General features: G+C 42.4%; 1 protein-coding gene across 2 annotated transcripts in view; it reads left to right on the top strand.

Annotated features, from left to right (window-relative positions):
• LOC106575569 (interleukin-1 receptor accessory protein-like 1) overlaps nucleotides 1-21134 on the top strand; it is a 412584-nt gene that overhangs the window by 275726 nt on the left and 115724 nt on the right. For both annotated transcript variants that reach the window (XM_045699174.1, XM_045699173.1), the window contains exon 7: nucleotides 12621-12753. In XM_045699174.1, coding sequence (XP_045555130.1) covers nucleotides 12621-12753 — 133 coding nt within the window. The remainder of the gene's footprint in view (nucleotides 1-12620; nucleotides 12754-21134) is intronic.

Raw genomic sequence — 21134 nt, 5'->3', positions numbered from 1 at the left:
TGTTGGGAATTTGCAGTAAATTATGTACATACACGAATAATGGTACATTAGAGCCTGCATGACTTGTGGTATTACATTGAATAAAATGGGGTGATTTCCAATCCCCCAGGAATAAAGGTACAGTATTTTTGTGGTGTAGCAAGAGGAGAATAATGATTCCTCTCAGAGCTGAACCTGTCAGCACGCTTTGCTTTTTATTTTGCATGAGTGCAGGTCTGTACCTGCTCTGTAGCTCCATAGTGACATCTTGTGGACAGGAGTGGTACTGCGCCATGTTGCTCCACTTCATAACTCGCATCAATGGGCACACTGTCACACTCAAGGTGCATCCTGCAATTCTAAGCCATTGAATTGGCCCTAGTCTCCCAAATAGCTGAAGTTCAGAGGTGTTTACCATAATTCATGTAGGGAAAAGATACACATCAACCAGATTCACAGGTCCGTTTATGTTTACCTGGTTTCTGACAAGGGGGCTGCAACATGGCGGAACGTTTCAGAACCAGAGAGAGATGGTCAAATAAATCCCTATTATCTTTGAACTGCCAATTATCCTCCACCGCTATCTGCCATCTCACAGACATCTGAGCCCCAACCCCTGGGGGAGGGATGGGGAGATGAGTGAGAACACTAATGAATGATGCTGAATCACCTCTTTGACTTTCTCAACATACTTTTAATGGCCGCTCCTTGATCAGTCCAGCTTAATATGGGCTCTAGTGGCTAGCCTCTCTGGCTCTCTGGCTTTGATGGTGTTTTGGGTTACGGTGTGGATATTGTGGGCTCACAGCACATGGCCCTACTGTTGGTTGGTATAGAAAATGTTGCCTCACTCAATGACAACTAATGAGATAGACTGGCCGGTCTATGTCCCAGATTGCATGTACACAAGTGTGTGTCTGTGTGCCTGCCTGTAATAGGGAAATTTCATATCACTAAATGTAGTATTTAGTTTACAGCAAGATTTTGTTTTTGTTCTAGCACTACACAGCTGATTCATATAATCAACGCTTGATGAGTTGATTATCTGAATCAGCTGTGTAGTGCTGGGGTTTACAGTGATCGACACAATGTTTAGCTTATTTAGAGTTTCTGTAATACACATGAATTCCTGTGCAGAAGAAAGACACAGCACAAATGAGAAAACAGAGTGAGAAATAAAGAGAAAAAAGAGCGAATGGGATCCATAATCCGGGCGTCTCATCGTTGGTCCCAAGTCTCCGGGGCTGGCTGGGTTGGAGTTAAGAGACACTGGGCTTATCTCTCTCTCCGCCACATAAGATATGGCTGGGAAATGAGCTGAGAGGGGAGAAAAAGCTCCAGCACAGGGAGAGAATCTGTCTCCTGAGCCGTGTCAGCTTACCCTTCAGCCCCATTCACTGTGTCAGTCAGTCAGTCTAGTCCCTGGCCTCTGGAGTCTATCTCCACATCACATCACTCTGTGCCTGTCTGTCTGTCTGTCTGTCTGTCTGTCTGTCTGTCTGCCTGTCTGTCTGCTGGATGGAGCCAGGTGCTGCTGCTACAGATTTCCAACATCTGATTTCTATGAGATTCCCCTCCAAATGGCTCTTGGAGTAGTGTAGGTGGTGGTTATAGTTGCTTGAATGTCACTCTTGATGTCAATGCTCCTTTCTGACAATCTCGGGGTTATCGTATGATCCTGAGGCCTGAATCTCTCTCCATCCAGTAGAATGTAGAGGTTTTTATGCTTCTACACCTGCATTGCTTGCTGTTTGGGGTTTTAGGCTGGGTTTCTGTACAGCACTTTGTGACATTAGCTGATGTAAGAAGGGCTTTATAAATACATTTGATTGATTGAAAAGAAATGTGATTTTATTAAGGTTAGATGAATAATAATGATGGCGTTTCAGTACCTCTACCAGTTGTTAAAACACGAACCGCCTCTTCAATCTCAGACACATCATCAGCATTAGCCTGATCTTTGGGGTGGCATGCATTGTATCTGATATGCATAGCACATCCAATATGCTTTAAAGTGGATCTGACAGTGTCACGACTTTCGCCGAAGTTGGTCCCTCTCCTTGTTCGGGCGGCGTTCGGCGGTCGTCGTCACCGGTTTTCTAGTTGCCACCGATCCACGTTTTCTTTTTCCATTTGTTTTGTCTTCATTGTACACACCTGATTTCCATTTCTTAACCTGTTGGGGCTAGGGGGCAGTATTTGCACGGCTGGATAAAAAAATGTACCCGATTTAATCTGGTTACTAATCCTACCCAGTAACTAGAATATGCATATACTTATTATATATGGATAGAAAACACCCTAAAGTTTCTAAAACTGTTTGAATGGTGTCTGTGAGTATAACAGAACTCATTTGGCAGGCAAAACCCTGAGACATTTTCTGACAGGAAGTTGATGTGTTGTATTACCTTTAAACCTATGCCATAGAAAAACACAGGGGCTGAGGAATATTTTGGCACTTCCTATTGCTTCCACTAGATGTCACCAGCCTTTACAAAGTGTTTTGAGTCTTCTGGAGGGAGATCTGACCGAACAAGAGCCATGGAACGATGATGGCCCATTAGACACCTGGCGCGCGAGTTCATGTTGGGTACCCTCGTTCCAATACGTTATAAAAGAGAATGCATTCGTCCACCTTGAATATTATTCATGTTCTGGTTAAAAAAGGCCCTAATGATTTATGCTATACAACGTTTGACATGTTTGAACGAACGTAAATATATTTTTTCCCCTCGTTCATGAAGTGAAGTCCGGCGGGCTTAGATCATGTGCTAACAAGACGGAGATTTTTGGACATAAATGATGAGCTTTTTTGAACAAAACTACATTCGTTATGGACCTGTGATACCTGGAAGTGACATCTGATGAAGAGAATCAAAGGTAATGGATTATTTACATAGTATTTTCGATTTTAGATCTCCCCAACATGACGGCTAGTCTGTATCGCAACGCGTATTTTTCTGGGCGCAGTGCTCAGATTATTGCAAAGTGTGATTTCCCAGTAAGGTTATTTTTAAATCTGGCAAGTTGATTGCGTTCAAGAGATGTAAATCTATAATTCTTTAAATGACAATATAATATTTTACCAATGTTTTCTAATTTTAATTATTTAATTTGTGGTGCTGACTTGACTGCCGGTTATTGGAGGGAAACGATTTCCTCAACATCAATGCCATAGTAAAACGCTGTTTTTGGATATAAATATGAACTTGATAGAACTAAAAATGCATGCATTGTCTAACATAATGTCCTAGGAGTGTCATCTGATGGAGATTGTAAAAGGTTAGTGCATCATTTTAGCTGGTTTTATGGTTTTGGTGACCCTGTCTTTGAATTGACAAAACATTACACACAACTCTTGTAAATGTACTGTCCTAACATACTCTAAATTTATGCTTTCGCCGTAAAACCTTTTTGAAATCGTAAAACGTGGTTAGATTAAGGAGATGTTTATCTTTCAAAGGGTGTAAAATAGTTGTATGTTTGAAAAATTTGAATTTTGACATTTATTTGGATTCAAATTTGCCGCTCTTGAAATGCACCTGCTGTTGATGGAGTGCACCACGGGTGGGACGCTTGCGTCCCACCTAGCCCATAGAGGTTTTATTGTTCCCTATTTAATCCTCTGGTTTCCCCATTGGTTTTGTGCGTGATTGTTCCGTGTTAAGCTGTCACGTATGTTTGTGAGCTGAGTTTGTTTCCCTACGTGGAATATTTTGTTGTTTTGTTGAGTAAAGACCTTTATTACTCATTCTCGGTGTCGTGCGCCCGACTCCGTCCCACCTGCTGCACACTGACTCTTGACAGACAGCGTTTTAACTACTTTGTTGACATGAAACAAACAGAATCATAATATCAGTAAAAAATATCAAATTCCCAGTTTATGCTACAAAATCAACTTGATAAGAGGTTTTAAAAATAGGTTCTATTTGACTCAACATTCCATGACGTACACTAAGGCATTGTTGGCAGAATAGATGGATGCAGTTCATTGCATGATTCATATAATTCACCAATACATTTCTTGGTATTTTAAAAATATTACTATCAGGTTGTAAATCACAGCTGGTCTGGTATATTGTTACCTGCCTCCATTCAGAATGCACTGTTTCAGTTTCAATGGCTCAATATTTTGGACAAAAATGGACGAATGTAACCAAGACTGGGAATGTCAATACAATCAAACTAGCAAGGCCAATGATCACAAGTCAGTCATAAGTGGTTGATAGCTTGCCATTTATGTAGCAAGCTAAAAACAGAGCCTAATATTAGCTAGCTAGCTGCAAGGAGGATATCATGTCATTGGAGAAGTGGGTGAGTGACTGACTTTTCCCCTCATATCATTTTCCGGTGACTATACACAGTTAGAGATGCAGGTGTCATTAGGTTAGCTAGCAAGAACTTGAATGACTGTTATTGTTGTCACGGTTTTCGTCGGTAATGGAGGACCAAAACGCAGCAGGTATGTGTAAGCTCATTTTGACGTTTATTAACTTCCCAAAATGAACACCAAAATAACAAAACAAGTGAACGAACAATATACAGACAGTCTGGCAAGGCACAAGGCAATCTCCCACAAACACACAGACAAACACACCCAACTAATATAGGACTTCCAATCAAAGGCAACACCACACAGCTGCCTTCAATTGGAAGTCCACCCCAATTAACTCTACATAGAAACACACTTAGACTACACATAGAAATACATAAACATAGACCATAAACCAAAAACCCGGAAATACTAAATCAAACACCCTTTTACTAAAACACCACCCCAGACCACATAAAACAAATACCCTCTGCCACGTCCTGACCAAACTACAATAACAGTTAACCCTTATACTGGCCAGGACGTGACAATTGTAGGTGAAAATTCATGACTATGGTTGATTTTCCAGTATCTAGACTGTTCTCCCAAAAGTATTGAGACAGGAAACATAGGGTTAATTAATAGACATGTGTAAGCAGAGTAAAGGCTGAGCTCAGGTGAATGGTCAGAGCTGGATTAACAAAGAGTTAACCCTTGGACATATGAAAACAGAACATAAGCAGAATCCATGGGAGTGTACAGACTGGGTCAACATGGACTTAATCACTAGACATGTTAAAACAGAACGTAAGCAGGAAATGTGCACCTTAGTTAATTAATATAGGCACCAAGAGCCATGTATCTGTAATAAGAACCATGTATCTGTAATAAGAACCATGTATCTGTAATAAGAACCATGTATCTGTAATAAGAACCATGTATCTGTAATAAGAGCCATGAATCTGTAATAAGAACCATGTATCTGTATTAAGAACCATGTATCTGTAATAAGAACCATGTATCTGTAATAAGAACCATGTATCTGTAATAAGAGCCATGTATCTGTAATAAGAACCATGTATCTGTAATAAGAACCATGTATCTGTAATAAGAACCATGTATCTGTAATAAGAACAATTGTTTGTACTAATCAAGTATTATTAGAAAAACACTTATATTAGGAAAGTATATATACAATAAATGTATTCTTTTTTGTATTAACACTATGGCGCCGCCACGCTTACAATCTAAATTAAGCAGATGTGGGCGTTAACAATCAAGAATTGTGACAAGAAGATAATGGTGGCGAGAGACCAAGGGGTGTTAATCATCTACATAGAGGGGAGTGACCATGTGTGTTATCTGAAAGTGGAAACCTATAAAGCCTGAGGTCTGTAACAAGAAAAATCAGTTGTTCCATGGAATTGCTCGGCTCTGTTACTTTGTAATAAAGTCTATTTGAATTTACAAGTTCCGGTATATGAGAAATATTTGATTCAATATTTCCACAATATTATCCAGTTAGCATATCTCTTGTGTTCGCAAATTCACTCTGGCTATCTATTTCAGAACAGACTTGTCTGAGTATGTCAGAGAGCCTGAATAACTGATGCCTTTACGAACGTGCTACACCGGCTGAATATGACCGGTGTCAGTAAACGTAGGCAGAAAAAGTAATAGTTAGTCAAGAATGCTCTAGATAACATGCAAACAGCCTTGCTAACCAGCTCTGCTAGGGCGAGTAAAGTGGCCAGAGTGAGGTGTTCTCTCATTTGTGTCTGGAAGTAGCAAGCTAGCCAACTTTGGCCAGTTAGCTTGGGTGCTTGGTTGCAGGCAAGCTGCAGAAGGATGGGAAGTCTACAATTCCCCATCGTTTATCAGTACAATTTTGACGGCCAACTAGCTCAAACAATTTGAGAGGGTTTACAGTGCATTCGGAAAGTATTCAGACCCCTTGACTTTTTCCACATTTTGTTACGTTACAGACTTATTTGTTTTCCTCATCAATCTACAAACAATACTCCATAATGACGAAGTAAAAACTGTTTTTTAGAAATGTTTGCTAATTTATCAAATAAAAAAACGGATAAATCCTTTACATAAGTATTCAGACCCTTTACTCAGTACTTTGTTGAAGCACCTTTGGCAGCGATTACAGCCTCAAGTCTTCTTGGGTATGAAACTACAATCTTGGCACACCTGTATTTGAGATCTTCTCCCATTCTTCTCTGCAGAACCTCTCAAGCTCTGTCAGGTTGGATAGGGAGCGTCGCTGCACAGCTATTTTCAGGTCTCTCCAGAGATGTTCGATCGGGTTCAAGTCCGGGCTCTGGCGGAGCCACTCAAGGACATTCAGAGACTTGTCCCGAAGTCACTCCTGCATTGGCAAACTCCAAGCGGGCTGTCATGTGCCTTTTACTGAGGAGTGGCTTCCGTCTAGCCATGCCTGATTGGTGGAGTGCTGCAGAGATGGATGTCCTTCCTTCCTTCATCCACAGAGGAACTTTGGAGCTCTGTCAGAGTGACCATCGTGTTCTTGGTCACCTCCCTGACCAAGGCCCTTCTCCCCCGATTGCTCAGGTTGGCCGGGTGGAAAGCTCTAGGAAGAATCTTGGTAGTTCCAAACTGCTTCCATTTAAGTATGATGAAGGCCACTGTGTTCTTGGGGACCTTCAATGATGCAGAAAGGTTTTGGTACCCTTCCCCAGATCTGTACCTCGACAATCCTGTCTCGGAGCTCTACGGACAATTCCTTTGACCTCATGGCTTGGTTTTTGATCTGAAATGCACCGTCAACCAGAGGTGTGGACTCAAGTCACATGACTTGGACTTGAGTCAGACTCGAGTCACAAATATGATGACTTGCAACTCGACTTTGACTTTAACACCAATGACTCGTGACTTGATTTGGACTTAAGCCTTTTGACTCGACCTGACTTGATACCCTCCCCAAGCCCAAATATTAACAATGATCCTATTAAAAAAAGTGTGCAGCGCATCAATTCTTCATTTAACGGATTACAGTTTGAATCAGACAGCACAGCAGCCAATCAAATTGTTCCAGCTGAGAAAAAGTTGAGCGTGGCAGTGCAGAGGAACGTCGGTGGGTGAATTCAGACGGAGCCCTTGGAAAGATGATACCCAAAATTATTATTTTCGGATATAAAGACAACGCTGTATCAACAAAAAACGGATTGCAACTTGAAAACATGCGGGAAGAAAATTACATACGGAGGCACAACAATTTCTAACTTTGTTCTACATTTGAAGCTGCACAAAGAACGGTAAGTCGTGGCTAATATAGCCGACAGCTATATATTTTATTACTTTACTAGTGTATCATGTAGGCTAGCATAACGTTAAATCAATGAGCCTCCACACAGTCAGTCAGTGCGTGAACGTGATCATTGCACCCAAGATTGAGCTACAACCGGCCAGGCAGTTGGTTGCCTAAAGCCTGCCTGATGTTCCTAAAACAAAGTTGGGCGATAGTGTACAAGCCTATATCGCCCGATTGCGCCCCACAACGATCCTCGATAGTCGATCACTATTGGGGGGGGGGGGGTGTCTTTCTCATGGCTACCCATGTATTTCCATGGAAATATAACGTTAATTTGTAAAGTAATAAATATATAGATAGTTTTAAAGCATTCATGATTTGCGTAAATGTAATATACTAACTATTACTCTTGTTAAAAATATGAAATGGTATTACATTTGGTGAAGAGCACGCGTAGCACATTCATCTCCTGCACATCTATCACTCCAGTGTTTTATTGGTACCGTAAATTCCGGACTCTAAGCCGCAACTTTTTTCCCAGGCTTTGAACCTTGCGGCTTAAACAATGACGCGGCTAATATATGGATTTTTCCCGCTTTCAATTTTTTTTCTCCAAAAAAACACATTCTGTGACGTGCTCAGTTTTTTGGCAGCATGAAGCTTTCCTTAAACCAATGAAATTGCTGAACGGGTTAAGGTCAAACAACTTTTTTGTTTACTGTTTAGATTAAATCGAGCGCTCTCAAACTTCCCATCATTCTGATTACGGTAGTCATTTTGTCACCCTCATCATGGCAAAGACACGGAGAAATGCATATGATGCAGCTTTCAAGTTGAAGGCGATTGATCTGGCTATTGGAAAAGGAAATAGAGCTGCTGCACGGGAGCTTGGTCTTAATGAGTCGATGATAAGACGTTGGAAACAGCAGCGTGAGGAATTGACTCAGTGCAAAAAGACAACGAAAGCTTACTGCAAATTTTGTATTTTTGTTACAAGCCGTGTTTCGTTAAAGCCTATTTATTTTTGTTACAAGCCGTGTTTCGATAAAGCCTATTTATTTTTGTTACAAGCCGTATTTCATTAAAGCCTGTGTAAAGTTAATTTGTTTCAATGTACCGGTAGGCACATTTATGTTCAAAATAATACTTTTTTTTAAATTCAGTGGGTGCGGCTTATATTCAGGTGCGCTTAATAGTCCGGAAATTACAGTATATTGTAATTACTTCGCCACCATGGCCTATTTATTGCCTTACCTCCCTTATCTTACCTCATTTGCACACACTGTATGCACACACTGGATACCTTTTCTATTGTATTATTGACTGTATGTCTGTTTATTCCATGTGTAACTCTGTGTTGTTGTACGTGTCGAACTGCTTTGCTTTATCTTGGCCAGGTCGCAGTTGTAAATGAGAACTTGTTCTCAACTGGCCTACCTGGTTAAATAAAGGTGAAAAAAGAGCACATTATGACTTGTTTAGGACTCAAAACTCAAAGTTAAAGACTTGAGACTTGACTTGATACTTGACAGTCTTGACTTGAGGCTTGACTCGGACTTGCCTGTCTTGACTTGGGACTTGACTTGGGACTTGAATTGAGACTTGACTTGGGACTTGACTTGGGACTTGAGTGCTGGGACTTGAGTGCTGGGACTTGAGTGCTGGGACTTGAGTGCTGGGACTTGAGACTTACTTGTGACTTGTAAAACAATGACTTGGCCCCACCTCTGCCGTCAACTGTCGGACCTTATATAGACAGGTGTGTGCCTTTCCAAATTATGTCCAATCAATTTCATTTACTACCGGTGGACTCCAATCAAGTTGTAGAAAGATCTCAAGGATGATCAATGGAAACAGGATGCACCTGAGCTCAATTTCGAGTCTCATAGCAAAGGATCTAAATACTTTAATAATATAATATGTAAATAAGGTATTTCTGTTTAGTTTTTTTTAAATAAATTTGCAAAAATGTCTTAACCTATTTTCGCTTTGTCATTGTGGAGTATTGTGTGTAGCTTGATGAGGAACAGATGTATTTAACTAATTTTAGGATAAGGATGTAACGTAACAAAATGTGGAAAAGGGGAAGGGGTCTGAATACTATCTGAATGCACTGTACTGTATCTAATGTTCTTTCATTATGTTTTAGCTCATCTTGCTCTGGCTAGCATTAGTTGTTGATGTTGTTGTTGTTAATGTGCAAAACTGAGGGAGAGAAAACCTACCTTTTTGTGGTTGTTTGATCAATAGGACTGTAAAGTTCCCAAATATATGAGGACTCGTGGTATTTAGCTACATATTTCCAGAAATCCATTCAAGTGTATTTTGTGGCTTTTGGTGAATGCGTTCTAATGATCTAACGTCACGCTGTTGCAACGGCCTGTAAACACACAGTCCAGTTCAAAGTGAATGATGACAGGCCCTACTGCCTGTAAACACACAGTCCAGTTCAAAGTGAATGATGACAGGTCCTACTGCCTGTAAACACACAGTCCAGTTCATAGTGAATGATGGCAGGTCCTACTGCCTGTAAACACACAGTCCAGTTCAAAGTGAATGATGACAGGTCCTACTGCCTGTAAACACACAGTCCAGTTCATAGTGAATGATGGCAGGTCCTACTGCCTGTAAACACACAGTCCAGTTCAAAGTGAATGATGACAGGTCCTACTGCCTGTAAACACACAGTCCAGTTCAAAGTGAATGATGACAGGTCCTACTGCCTGTAAACACACAGTCCAGTTCAAAGTAAATGATGGCAGGCCCTACTGCCTGTAAACACACAGTCCAGTTCAAAGTAAATGATGGCAGGCCCTACTGCCTGTAAACACACAGTCCAGTTCAAAGTGAATGATGGCAGGCCGTTGTGGCAAATGGCTTGTTTGCATGAAGGTCTACTGTAGCTCTGATTGTCTATGGTGCACCGTCTGTGTAGACTCCGGTCCTGGACAAGACATATGTTTTTATTAGGTTTTATTTACTGCACTGTCTATTAATTGTCCAACGAAGGCTTAATTTTCACAAATGCCTTAGTATACGTAGTTTCCAAACATTCTAAGAATTTATGAAAATGTGAAAATGACCATATCTAAGTGCTCACTTGTCAGAAAATGTTTTAAAAACTGTCATGTTCTTGGGAGTGTATATGAACAGATTTTAATAAGATTTCATGTTGCTAAATTGCTGTCAGTTCCACTTTAAATAGCACTGAGGCTGTTGTGTGTAGAACATCTTTCACCATGCACGCTGTGAATCATGTTTCACACTCACACTAATTGGTAGGGTGGAACAATAAGGGTACTGGGCTAATAACCACCCCCTGCCCTTTGTGTAGGGGATGCCAGGAGTGTGCGTGGGAGAGAGTGAAAGGGAGTTCAGCAGTGTGCAGGAGCATGAGGGAGAGAGTGGGAGAGAATGGGAGGAGAGATGGGAGCTTCTGAGGTGGTAGGAGAGCTTCAGAGGAGGTAGCTGAGCTTCAGATGGGATAGGGGAACTTCAGTGGGGATAGGAAAGCTTCAGAGGGGATAGGAGAGCTTCAGATGGGATAGGTGAGCTTCAGAGGGGATAGGTGAGCTTCAGAGGTGATAGGAGAGCTTCAGAGGAGGTAGGTGAGCTTCAGATGGGATAGGGGAACTTCAGTGGGGATAGGAAAGCTTCAGAGGGGATAGGAGAGCTTCAGAGGGGATAGGAGAGCTTCAGATGGGATAGGTGAGCTTCAGAGGGGATAGGAGAGCTTCAGAGGGGATAGGAGAGCTTCAGATGGGATAGATGAGCTTCAGAGGGGATAGGAGAGCTTCAGATGGGATAGGGGAACTTCAGAGGGGATAGGAAAGCTTCAGAGGGGATAGGAGAGCTTCAGAGGGGATAGGACAGCTTCAGAGGGGGCAGGGAAACTTCAGAAGGGGCAGGGGAGCTTCAGAGGGGATAGGAGAGCTTCACAGGGGATTAGAGAGCTTCAGATGGGATAGGAGAGCTTCAGAGGGGATAGGAGAGCTTCAGAGGGGATATGAGAGCTTCAGAGGGGATAGGGGAACTTCAGAGAGGATAGGGGAACTTCAGAGGGGATAGGGGAACTTCAGAGGGGATAGGAGAGCTTCAGAGGGGATAGGGGAACTTCAGAGGGGATAGGGGAGCTTCAGAGGGGATAGGAGAGCTTCAGAGGGGATAGGAGAGCTTCAGAGAGGATAGGGGAACTTCAGAGGGGATAGGGGAACTTCAGAGGGGATAGGGGAACTTCAGAGGGGATAGGGGAACTTTAAGGGGATAGGGGAGCTTCAGAGAGGATAGGGGAACTTCAGAGGGGATAGGAGAGCTTCAGAGAGGATAGGGGAACTTCAGAGGGGATAGGGGAACTTCAGAGGGGATAGGGGAACTTCAGAGGGGATAGGAGAACTTCAGAGAGGATAGGGGAACTTCAGAGGGGATAGGGGAACTTCAGAGGGGATAGGGGAACTTCAGAGGGGATAGGGGAACTTTAGGGGATAGGGGAACTTTAGGGGATAGGGGAGCTTCAGAGAGGATAGGGGAACTTCAGAGGGGATAGGGGAACTTTAGGGGATAGGGGAACTTTAGGGGATAGGGGAACTTCAGAGAGGATAGGGGAACTTCAGAGAGGATAGGGGAACTTCAGAGAGGATAGGGGAACTTCAGAGGGGATAGGGGAACTTCAGAGGGGATAGGGGAACTTTAGGGGATAGGGGAACTTCAGAGGGGATAGGGGAACTTCAGAGGGGATAGGGGAACTTTAGGGGATAGGGGAACTTCAGAGGGGATAGGGGAACTTCAGAGGGGATAGGGGAGCTTCACGGGTGTCTATGAGTTCAGGAGGATGTAGGTGTTGGAAGGCACGGCAGAGTCTGGAGGTGTGCATTAGAGTCTAGACAATAGGAGACACCATCTAATAAGAATCACCCATATTATCCATGGTACTGGAAAGACCTACATTAGTGGGCTCCACCTCTCCCAGACATTTTCCCCTGCTTTACCCACAACAATATTACTTCCTTACCACGACAACCATGGCTTATTTCCTGTTTCCTGTCTCCACAGGAAGTCAAGTCAACCTGACGTGCCGAGCGTTCTTCGGCTTCGCCGGGGAGGTCAGTCCGCTCATCTACTGGATGAAGGGAGAGAAGTTCATTGAAGACCTGGATGTGGAGAGGTTCAGAGAGAGTGACATCAAGTAAGACACACACACATCAAGTAACACCCTGTCACACACACACTTCAAGTAACACCCTGTCACACACACACTTCAAGTAACACCCTGTCACACACACACTTCAAGTAACACCCTGTCACACACACACACTTCAAGTAACACCCTGTCACACACACACTTCAAGTAACACCCTGTCACACACACACTTCAAGTAACACCCTGTCACACACACACACACTTCAAGTAACACCCTGTCACACACACACACTTCAAGTAAGACCCTGTTACACACACACATCGCATGAGGTCATATGGGAGTGGTATGTTCTATAAAACATATGTACAAAGAATATACATACATTCCTGCATGAACTGTCAAAAGTCAAAGCCACAGTTTTGACCAACACGCTTGTGGTGGTATGATGTAATGCTATTACCAGGCTGTGGTATGATGTAATGCTATTACCAGGCTGTGGTATGATGTAATACTATTACCAGGCTGTGGTATGATGTAATGCTATTACCAGGCTGTGGTATGATGTAATGCTATTACCAGGCTGTGGTATGATGTAATGCTATTACCAGGCTGTGGTATGATGTAATGCTATTACCAGGCTGTGGTATGATGTAATGCTATTACCAGGCTGTGGTATGATGTAACGCTATTACCAGGCTGTGGTATGATGTAATGCTATTACCAGGCTGTGGTATGATGTAATGCTATTACCAGGCTGTGGTATGATGTAATGCTATTACCAGGCTGTGGTATGATGTAATGCTATTACCAGGCTGTGGTATGATGTAATGCTATTACCAGGCTGTGGTATGATGTAATGCTATTACCAGGCTGTGGTATGATGTAATGCTATTACCAGGCTGTGGTATGATGTAATGCTATTACCAGGCTGTGGTATGATGTAATGCTATTACCAGGCTGTGGTATGATGTAATGCTATTACCAGGCTGTGGTATGATGTAATGCTATTACCAGGCTGTGGTATGATGTAATACTATTACCAGGCTGTGGTATGATGTAATGCTATTACCAGGCTGTGGTATGATGTAATGCTATTACCAGGCTGTGGTATGATGTAATGCTATTACCAGGCTGTGGTATGATGTAATGCTATGACCAGGCTGTGGTATGATGTAATGCTATTACCAGGCTGTGGTATGATGTAATGCTATTACCAGGCTGTGGTATGATGTAATGCTATTACCAGGCTGTGGTATGATGTAATGCTATTACCAGGCTGTGGTATGATGTAATGCTATTAACAGGCTTATTCATCTTGAATTCAGATATTCCTGAATCTATATTGACTATACAGCATCTGACCCAAGAGGAGCACAACTGTATCTTTATGTTTTAATAACCCTAAGTACTGTTATTCTCTAATGTGCCTGTTCACTCATGGGCAGACTGGAAGACACTGTTATTCTCTAATGTGCCTGTTCACTCATGGGCAGACTGGAAGACACGGTTATTCTCTAATGTGCCTGTTCACTCATGGGCAGACTGGAAGACACTGTTATTCTCTAATGTGCCTGTTCACTCATGGGCAGAATGGAAGACACTGTTATTCTCTAATGTGCCTGTTCACTCATGGGCAGGATGGAAGACACTGTTATTCTCTAATGTGCCTGTTCACTCATGGGCAGAATGGAAGACACTGTTATTCTCTCATGTGCCTGTTCACTCATGGGCAGACTGGAAGAACTTTATTTTAATGTTTCATGGGCAGAATGGAAGACACTGTTATTCTCTCATGTGCCTGTTCATCATGGGCAGTGAAGTAGGTGACATGGGCAGACTGGAAGATTGTTATTTTATGGTTTCACCATGGGCAGACTGGAAGACTCTGTTATTCTCTAATGTGCCTGTTCATTCATGGGCAGAATGGAAGACACTGGTGTAAAGTTTAAGCTGAAGGTAGCAGACAGCCTGGTGGTTAAGAGCATTGGGTGTGAAAGCTGAGCCAACAAGGTGAAAAGCTGTAAGACACTTAATAACCCTAATTGCTCCAGGGTCACCGTTGATAATGGCTGACCCTGGCCGTGACCCCACTCTCCCAGGGTGTCTCACCCCACTCTCCCAGAGTGTCTCACCCTACTCTCCCAGGGTGTCTCACCCCACTCTCCCAGAGTGTCTCACCCTACTCTCCCAGGGTGTCTCACCCCACTCTCCCAGAGTGTCTCACCCTACTCTCCCAGGGTGTCTCACCCCACTCTCCCAGGGTGTCTCACCCTACTCTCCCAGGGTGTCTCAAGGAGAGTTGGGATATGCAAAACAACACATGCGTATTAATACACACTTGTACATGTGTGAAATAGGACAAATATAAGCACCCACCAAATGATTGTTATTATGTTTTAAGCTGTTACCATGAAAACTCTAATTATTGTGTTTATATATTAAGCTGTTACCATGAGAACGGGTGCCCTAGTGATTCCTATGCACACGTGCAGAGTGCGATCTAAGATTACCAGTCCAGGATAATAGATAGGATTTCAGATAGCCTGGAGCTGTTCTCCTCCCGTGTTTGCATGCATATAGAGAGGAGGTCAGGAGCATTTATCCTCATGCAAGAGAGTCAGGGACACACAGCGCAATAACAACCATTTAAAGGCCAGTTACCACAAATACCTCACCGCACTCTGACAGCTCTAGTAGAAGAATGTAACTTTTCCGTCACCAGCCATAGCTATTTCTTCAATAACATCAATGAATGTTTAATGGCGTTAGTCAATAATTCAGGCGATCATACATTCTTTATTATTGCACGGCGTGTGTGTGTTCTCTGAAAGCGATCAGGCTTGCTTGCTTTGCTTATCACGTTGCTGGTCTTGAATGCTAAAGTTATACTGAGTGGGCGTGAGCTGAGGAGCTGGAGAGGAGAGCAAGGGAACTCTGGGAGTTCTCTTTTACTTTGATTTGTGGGCGTCTGGTGGGAACAGCTCTGCTCTTCAGCCCTGGAGAAACATATACACATACACACAGACACGAATACACACTCATACACACAGACACGAATACACACACATACACACAGACACGAATACACACACGCACAGACACACACACACACACACACAAATACACACACACAGACACACATAAATACACACACACACACAGACACATGCACAGACACACACTTACAAACACACAGACACACACACTCAGACACAGACATACACACACAAATACACACACACACACACACACACACACACACACACACACACACACACACACACACACACACACACACACACACACACACATGGGCTGAATACTCCATGGATCACTAGTACATATACAGTACCTGTCCAGGGGACTCTCACAGACATGGAGCATCTGTCTCTTTGTCTTCACAATCCATCCATCCGTCCGTTAATCCAACAGTCAATCCATTCCTCCGTTAATCCAACAGTCCATTCATCCATTCCTATGTTAATCCAACAGTCTGTCTATCCATTTCTCTGTTAAAACCTGTTGGGGCTACAGGTTAGCAATGAACCCCGAGCCGGGATTGCTAACAAGGCTGGAAATTCAAAACATCAAAAATCTAATAATTTCAATTTCTCAAACAATCAACTATTTTACACAATTTAAATGATAAACATCTCCTTAATCTAACCACATTGTTCGATTTTCAAAGAGGCTTTACGGCAAAAGCATAAAGTTAGATTATGTTAGGACAGTACATAGCCACAAAAGTACAAACATCCATTTTCAATTCAAGGTCAGGCGTCACCAAAAGCAGAAACCAGCTTGAATTATGCACTAACTTTTGTCAATCTCCATCAGATGACACTCCTAGGACATTATGTTATACAATACATGCATTTTTTGTTCCATCAAGTTCATATTTATATCCAAAAACAGCATTTTACAGTAGCGTGAAATTCAGATTTTTTTCTTCTCTGAAATGCTTCCGGTGAACATAGCAAAATTACTATTCGAAAACATTGGTAAATTATAATATTGTCATTCAAAGAATAATATATTATCATCTCGTAATTGCTACCGAATGGCCAGATCTCAAAATAACTTTACTGGGAAATCACATTTTGCAATAAACAGGGTGCTATGCTAAGAACAACAGGCTATGCTATACAGTTAGCATCATCTAAAATCGATAATAACATTGTAAATATCCCCTTACCTTTGATTATCTCCATCAGAAGGCAGGCATCCCAGGTCCGGAAGGCATCCCAGGTCCGGAACAAATGTGGTTTCTTTTGACAAAGTTCATAATTTATGTCCAAATAACACCAAGTACTTAGCGTTCATTATGCTCCCACAAAACGTGGTGGGGGGCTGGTAAAATCACGCCGAAAAGCTAAAAAAAAACTAGTAAATAATCTATTTATGTTCGTTCAAACATGTCAAATGTTGTTTAGCATTAATCTTTTGGTCCATTTTTAACGTTAAACATCAGTAATATTTTCACACAACCTATCCTATGTCTAGATAAAAAATGATGACAAACTCACGTTTCTCAGATTTATGCGCAGGCGCAAAAAAATGAAGTGATGACATGTCAACTTCCTTGGATTCTAATTTGCTCTCTGTTTATCATAGACGCTTCAAACAACTTTATAAAGATCGTTGACATCTAGTGGAAGCCGTAGGTGTTGCGAAATGAATCCTTTCTCACTATGGTATCTATAAAACAATGACACTAAATAGTACAGTCACAAAATTCACATTTTTTTTTATCTATTTTTCACAGGTTTTTGCCTGCAATATGAGTTTTGTTATACTTACAGACACCATTCAAACTGTTTTAGAAAATTCAGAGTGTTTTCTATCCGAATGTGTTAATAATATGCATATCCTAGCTTCTGAGTTGGTGTAGGAGGCAGTTAAAAATGGGCACATATTTTTTTCAAAAGGTCTCAATACTGCCCCCGAGCCCCAACAGGTTATTAATCCAACAGTCCATTCATCCATTCCTATGTTAATCCAATAGGCCATCCATTCCTCTGTTAATCCAACAGCCCATCCATCCATTTCTCTGTTAAACCAACAGTCCATCCATTCCTCTGTTAATCCAACAGCCCATCCATCAATTTATCTGGTAATACAACAGTCCATTCATCCATTCCTATGTTAATCCAATAGGCCATCCATTCCTCTGTTAATCCAACAGCCCATCCATTCCTCTGTTAATCCAACAGTCCATCTATCATTCCTCTGTTAATCCAACAGCCCATCCATTCCTCTGTTAATCCAACAGTCCATCTATCCATTCCTCTGTTAATCCAACAGCCCATCCATCAATTTATCTGGTAATCCAACAGTCCATCCATTCCTCTGTTAATCCAACAGTCCATCCATCCATTCCTCTGTTAATCCAACAGTCCATCCATTCCTTTGTTAATCCAACAGTCCATCCATTCCTCTGTTAATCCAACAGTCCATCCATCCATTCCTCTGTTAATCCAACAGTCCATCCATTCCTCTGTTAATCCAACAGTCCATCTATTCCTCTGTTAATCCAACAGTCCGTCTATCCATTTCTCTGTTAAACCAACAGTCCATCCATTCCTCTGTTAATCCAACAGCCCATCCGTTCCTCTGTTAATCCAACAGTCCATCTATCCATTCCTCTGTTAATCCAACAGCCCATCCATCCATTCCTCTGGTAATCCAACAGTCCATCCATTCCTCTGTTAATCCAACAGTCCATCCATTCCTTTGTTAATCCAACAGTCCATCCATTCCTCTGTTAATCCAATAGTCCATCTATCCATTCCTCTGTTAATCCAACAGTCCATCTATCCATTCCTCTGTTAATCCAACAGTCCATCCATTCCTTTGTTAATCCAACAGTCCGTCTATCCATTCCTCTGTTAATCCAACAGTCCATCTATTCCTCTGTTAATCCAACAGTCCATCCATTCCTCTGTTAATCCAGTAGTCCATCCATCCATCCATTCCTCCGTTAATCTAACAGTCCATCCATCCAATTCATCCATCTTCAGCGTCTGGCTGTGCTTTTATTCAAGCCAATTCACTTCAATATGCTTTATTGGTCCGCAAGGGGCAATTATAGCAGGACTGACCATGGCATGGCAGACATTGCATTACCATAACAACAACAGTGAACAGGAAACGCTGAAAACACATAATAACACTTATTGCTCCAGTGAATAAGAGTTCCAAAGAAAAACAGCCGTCCACAATACTCCATACTTGCTAACTTGAGTCCCTATAGGTTTTCCCTACTGGTCATTGATGTTTAACACGCATTCTGATATGTCCGGAGACCTCCCTCTGTAGAACAGTAGCTACATCAGGAACACCTTCCGTAACTACCCTCACAATGTACTCAAACCTCCACAGGAATCAATTCATCATTCTATAAACGTCTCAGAGAAAACTCCATACGAATGATGCGTTTGATCCAGGTTTTACTCCTAAATAACAATGCATTTCATCCAGAATTTGCTTCTCCAACCTTTTTTGTGACCCCCTTGTGCGGCATTAGGAAGTCCCTGGAACCAAATGGCACACCATTCCCTAGATCAGGGGTGGGCAAAGTTAGGGGGCTCTGGTCAAAAGTAATGCACTATGTAGGGAACAGGGTGCCATTGTGGACGAAGCCTCTCAGCTGTCAGACCCCTTCCCTACCTATATTCCATTGGACACATATCTCCATGCTCGGCAGATGTGAGCTAATGAAAAGGTTAGGTGGAACATGGAGTGGGACAAGCAGGGAAGAGAGGAGATGAGACAGTGAAAGGCATGACATTTGGAAACGTCTCTGTAAGCTTGCAGGTTCAGAGTACCTGGAGAGGTCTCTCACTCCAAACCTGGTGATGACTTCATACCAATTAGGCTTGGAATAAATCAATGAAAAAGAGAGGGAGAGAGAACGAGAGAGAGTGAGGGAGGGAGAGAGAAGGAGAGGGAGAGGGGGAGAGAGACTGAGAGACCAGAGAGAGAAACACGAGAGACCAGAGAGAGTGCGAGAGACTGAGAGACCAGAGAGAGAGAGTGACTGAGAGACCAGAGAGAGAGAGAGGCTGAGAGTCCAGAGAGAGAGAGAGAGAGAGACCAGAGCAAGAAACCAAGAGACCAGAGAGAGAGAGAGAGACCGAGAGACCAGAGAGAGAGAGAGAGAGAGACCGAGAGACCAGAGAGAGAGAGAGAGAGAGAGAGAGAGTCCAGAGACCAGGCTGTAGTATTGAACATGTGAAGACCTAGTTGTCTTAGGTTACACAATAGTTACCCAGAAGAAAATGAGGGAGGGTCATGCTTTTTACATTTTGGTCATGGGGAAGGTTTAGTATTTTTTTTTTTTTTGTCCAGGGCAGGGTCATGTAATTTGTAATCAATAAAATGTTATATTTCTCAGGGTTTGATAATTAGTTGCTTATTATATTATTTAATGTGTGCCCGATGATGCCCCTCATCGCTGATTTTCTGCTGGGAGCACAATATCAAGTGAGCCCAGTGTGGTCTCACTAAAATGATCCATAGCCTATACAAGCCTTTCTCAAATCCCGGTCTGTGGAGGAATGCTTTCCAGTCTGCAGCATATTTATCTTCAATATGATTTGTATTTTTTTGTGGTCTGTGGCATATTTGACTCAAATAAATAGGACCAGTGAACTACTTGTGCAATGCGCTGAACTATGTATGCAGCAGTAAACAAATTGTGTTGCCATGACTAATTATAGCTACACCAAAACACACACACACACACACACACACACACACACACACACACACACACACACACACACACACACACACACACACACACACACACACACACACAAGCTAGCCCTGCTGCTCAGCCTGCACGCTCTCTCTCTCTCTCTCTCTCTCTCCCTGGATTTGTTTCAAAGAACAGCTGCCCACCAAACCCAGTCTGTGTGATATGTCAGACTTGCCTCAGCCGATATGCTATGAAGCCATCGAAAATACGCAGACATTTAGAAGCAAAGCTTCCATATCTCAAGGATAAAACAGACCATTATTTATTTATTTCAAACCAAACAAACAAAAATGCTGCACAATAATTTCACAGACAATGAGAGTTTACTGAAGGCTTCGTACTTCCTCTCTCATAGCATTTCCTAGTGCCAGGCTCCTTTCACTATAGTAGAAAAGCTGGTCATGCCCTCGGTCGTGGATGCTTGCCCAGAGGTTTTAGCTGCTGCTACAAAGATCAGTGAAATCCCACGTTCCAATGACACTGTCACGCGTAGAATCCAGGATCTGGCAGATGATATAGAATCACATGGAGGTTTTAGACAGAGGCCGCACATCAAATTGGTTTGTAATCCAATTAGATGAGACGGCTGACATTTCAAATGGCACTTCTTGTATATATTAGCTACATATATATGAAGAATGTCTTTCTTGCAGAGAGTTGCCT

The sequence above is a fragment of the Salmo salar genome, chromosome ssa17, assembly GCF_905237065.1.
Source record: "Salmo salar chromosome ssa17, Ssal_v3.1, whole genome shotgun sequence".
NCBI classification, from domain to species: Eukaryota; Metazoa; Chordata; class Actinopteri; order Salmoniformes; family Salmonidae; genus Salmo; species Salmo salar.
This window is presented reverse-complemented; position numbering and strand designations above follow the sequence as displayed.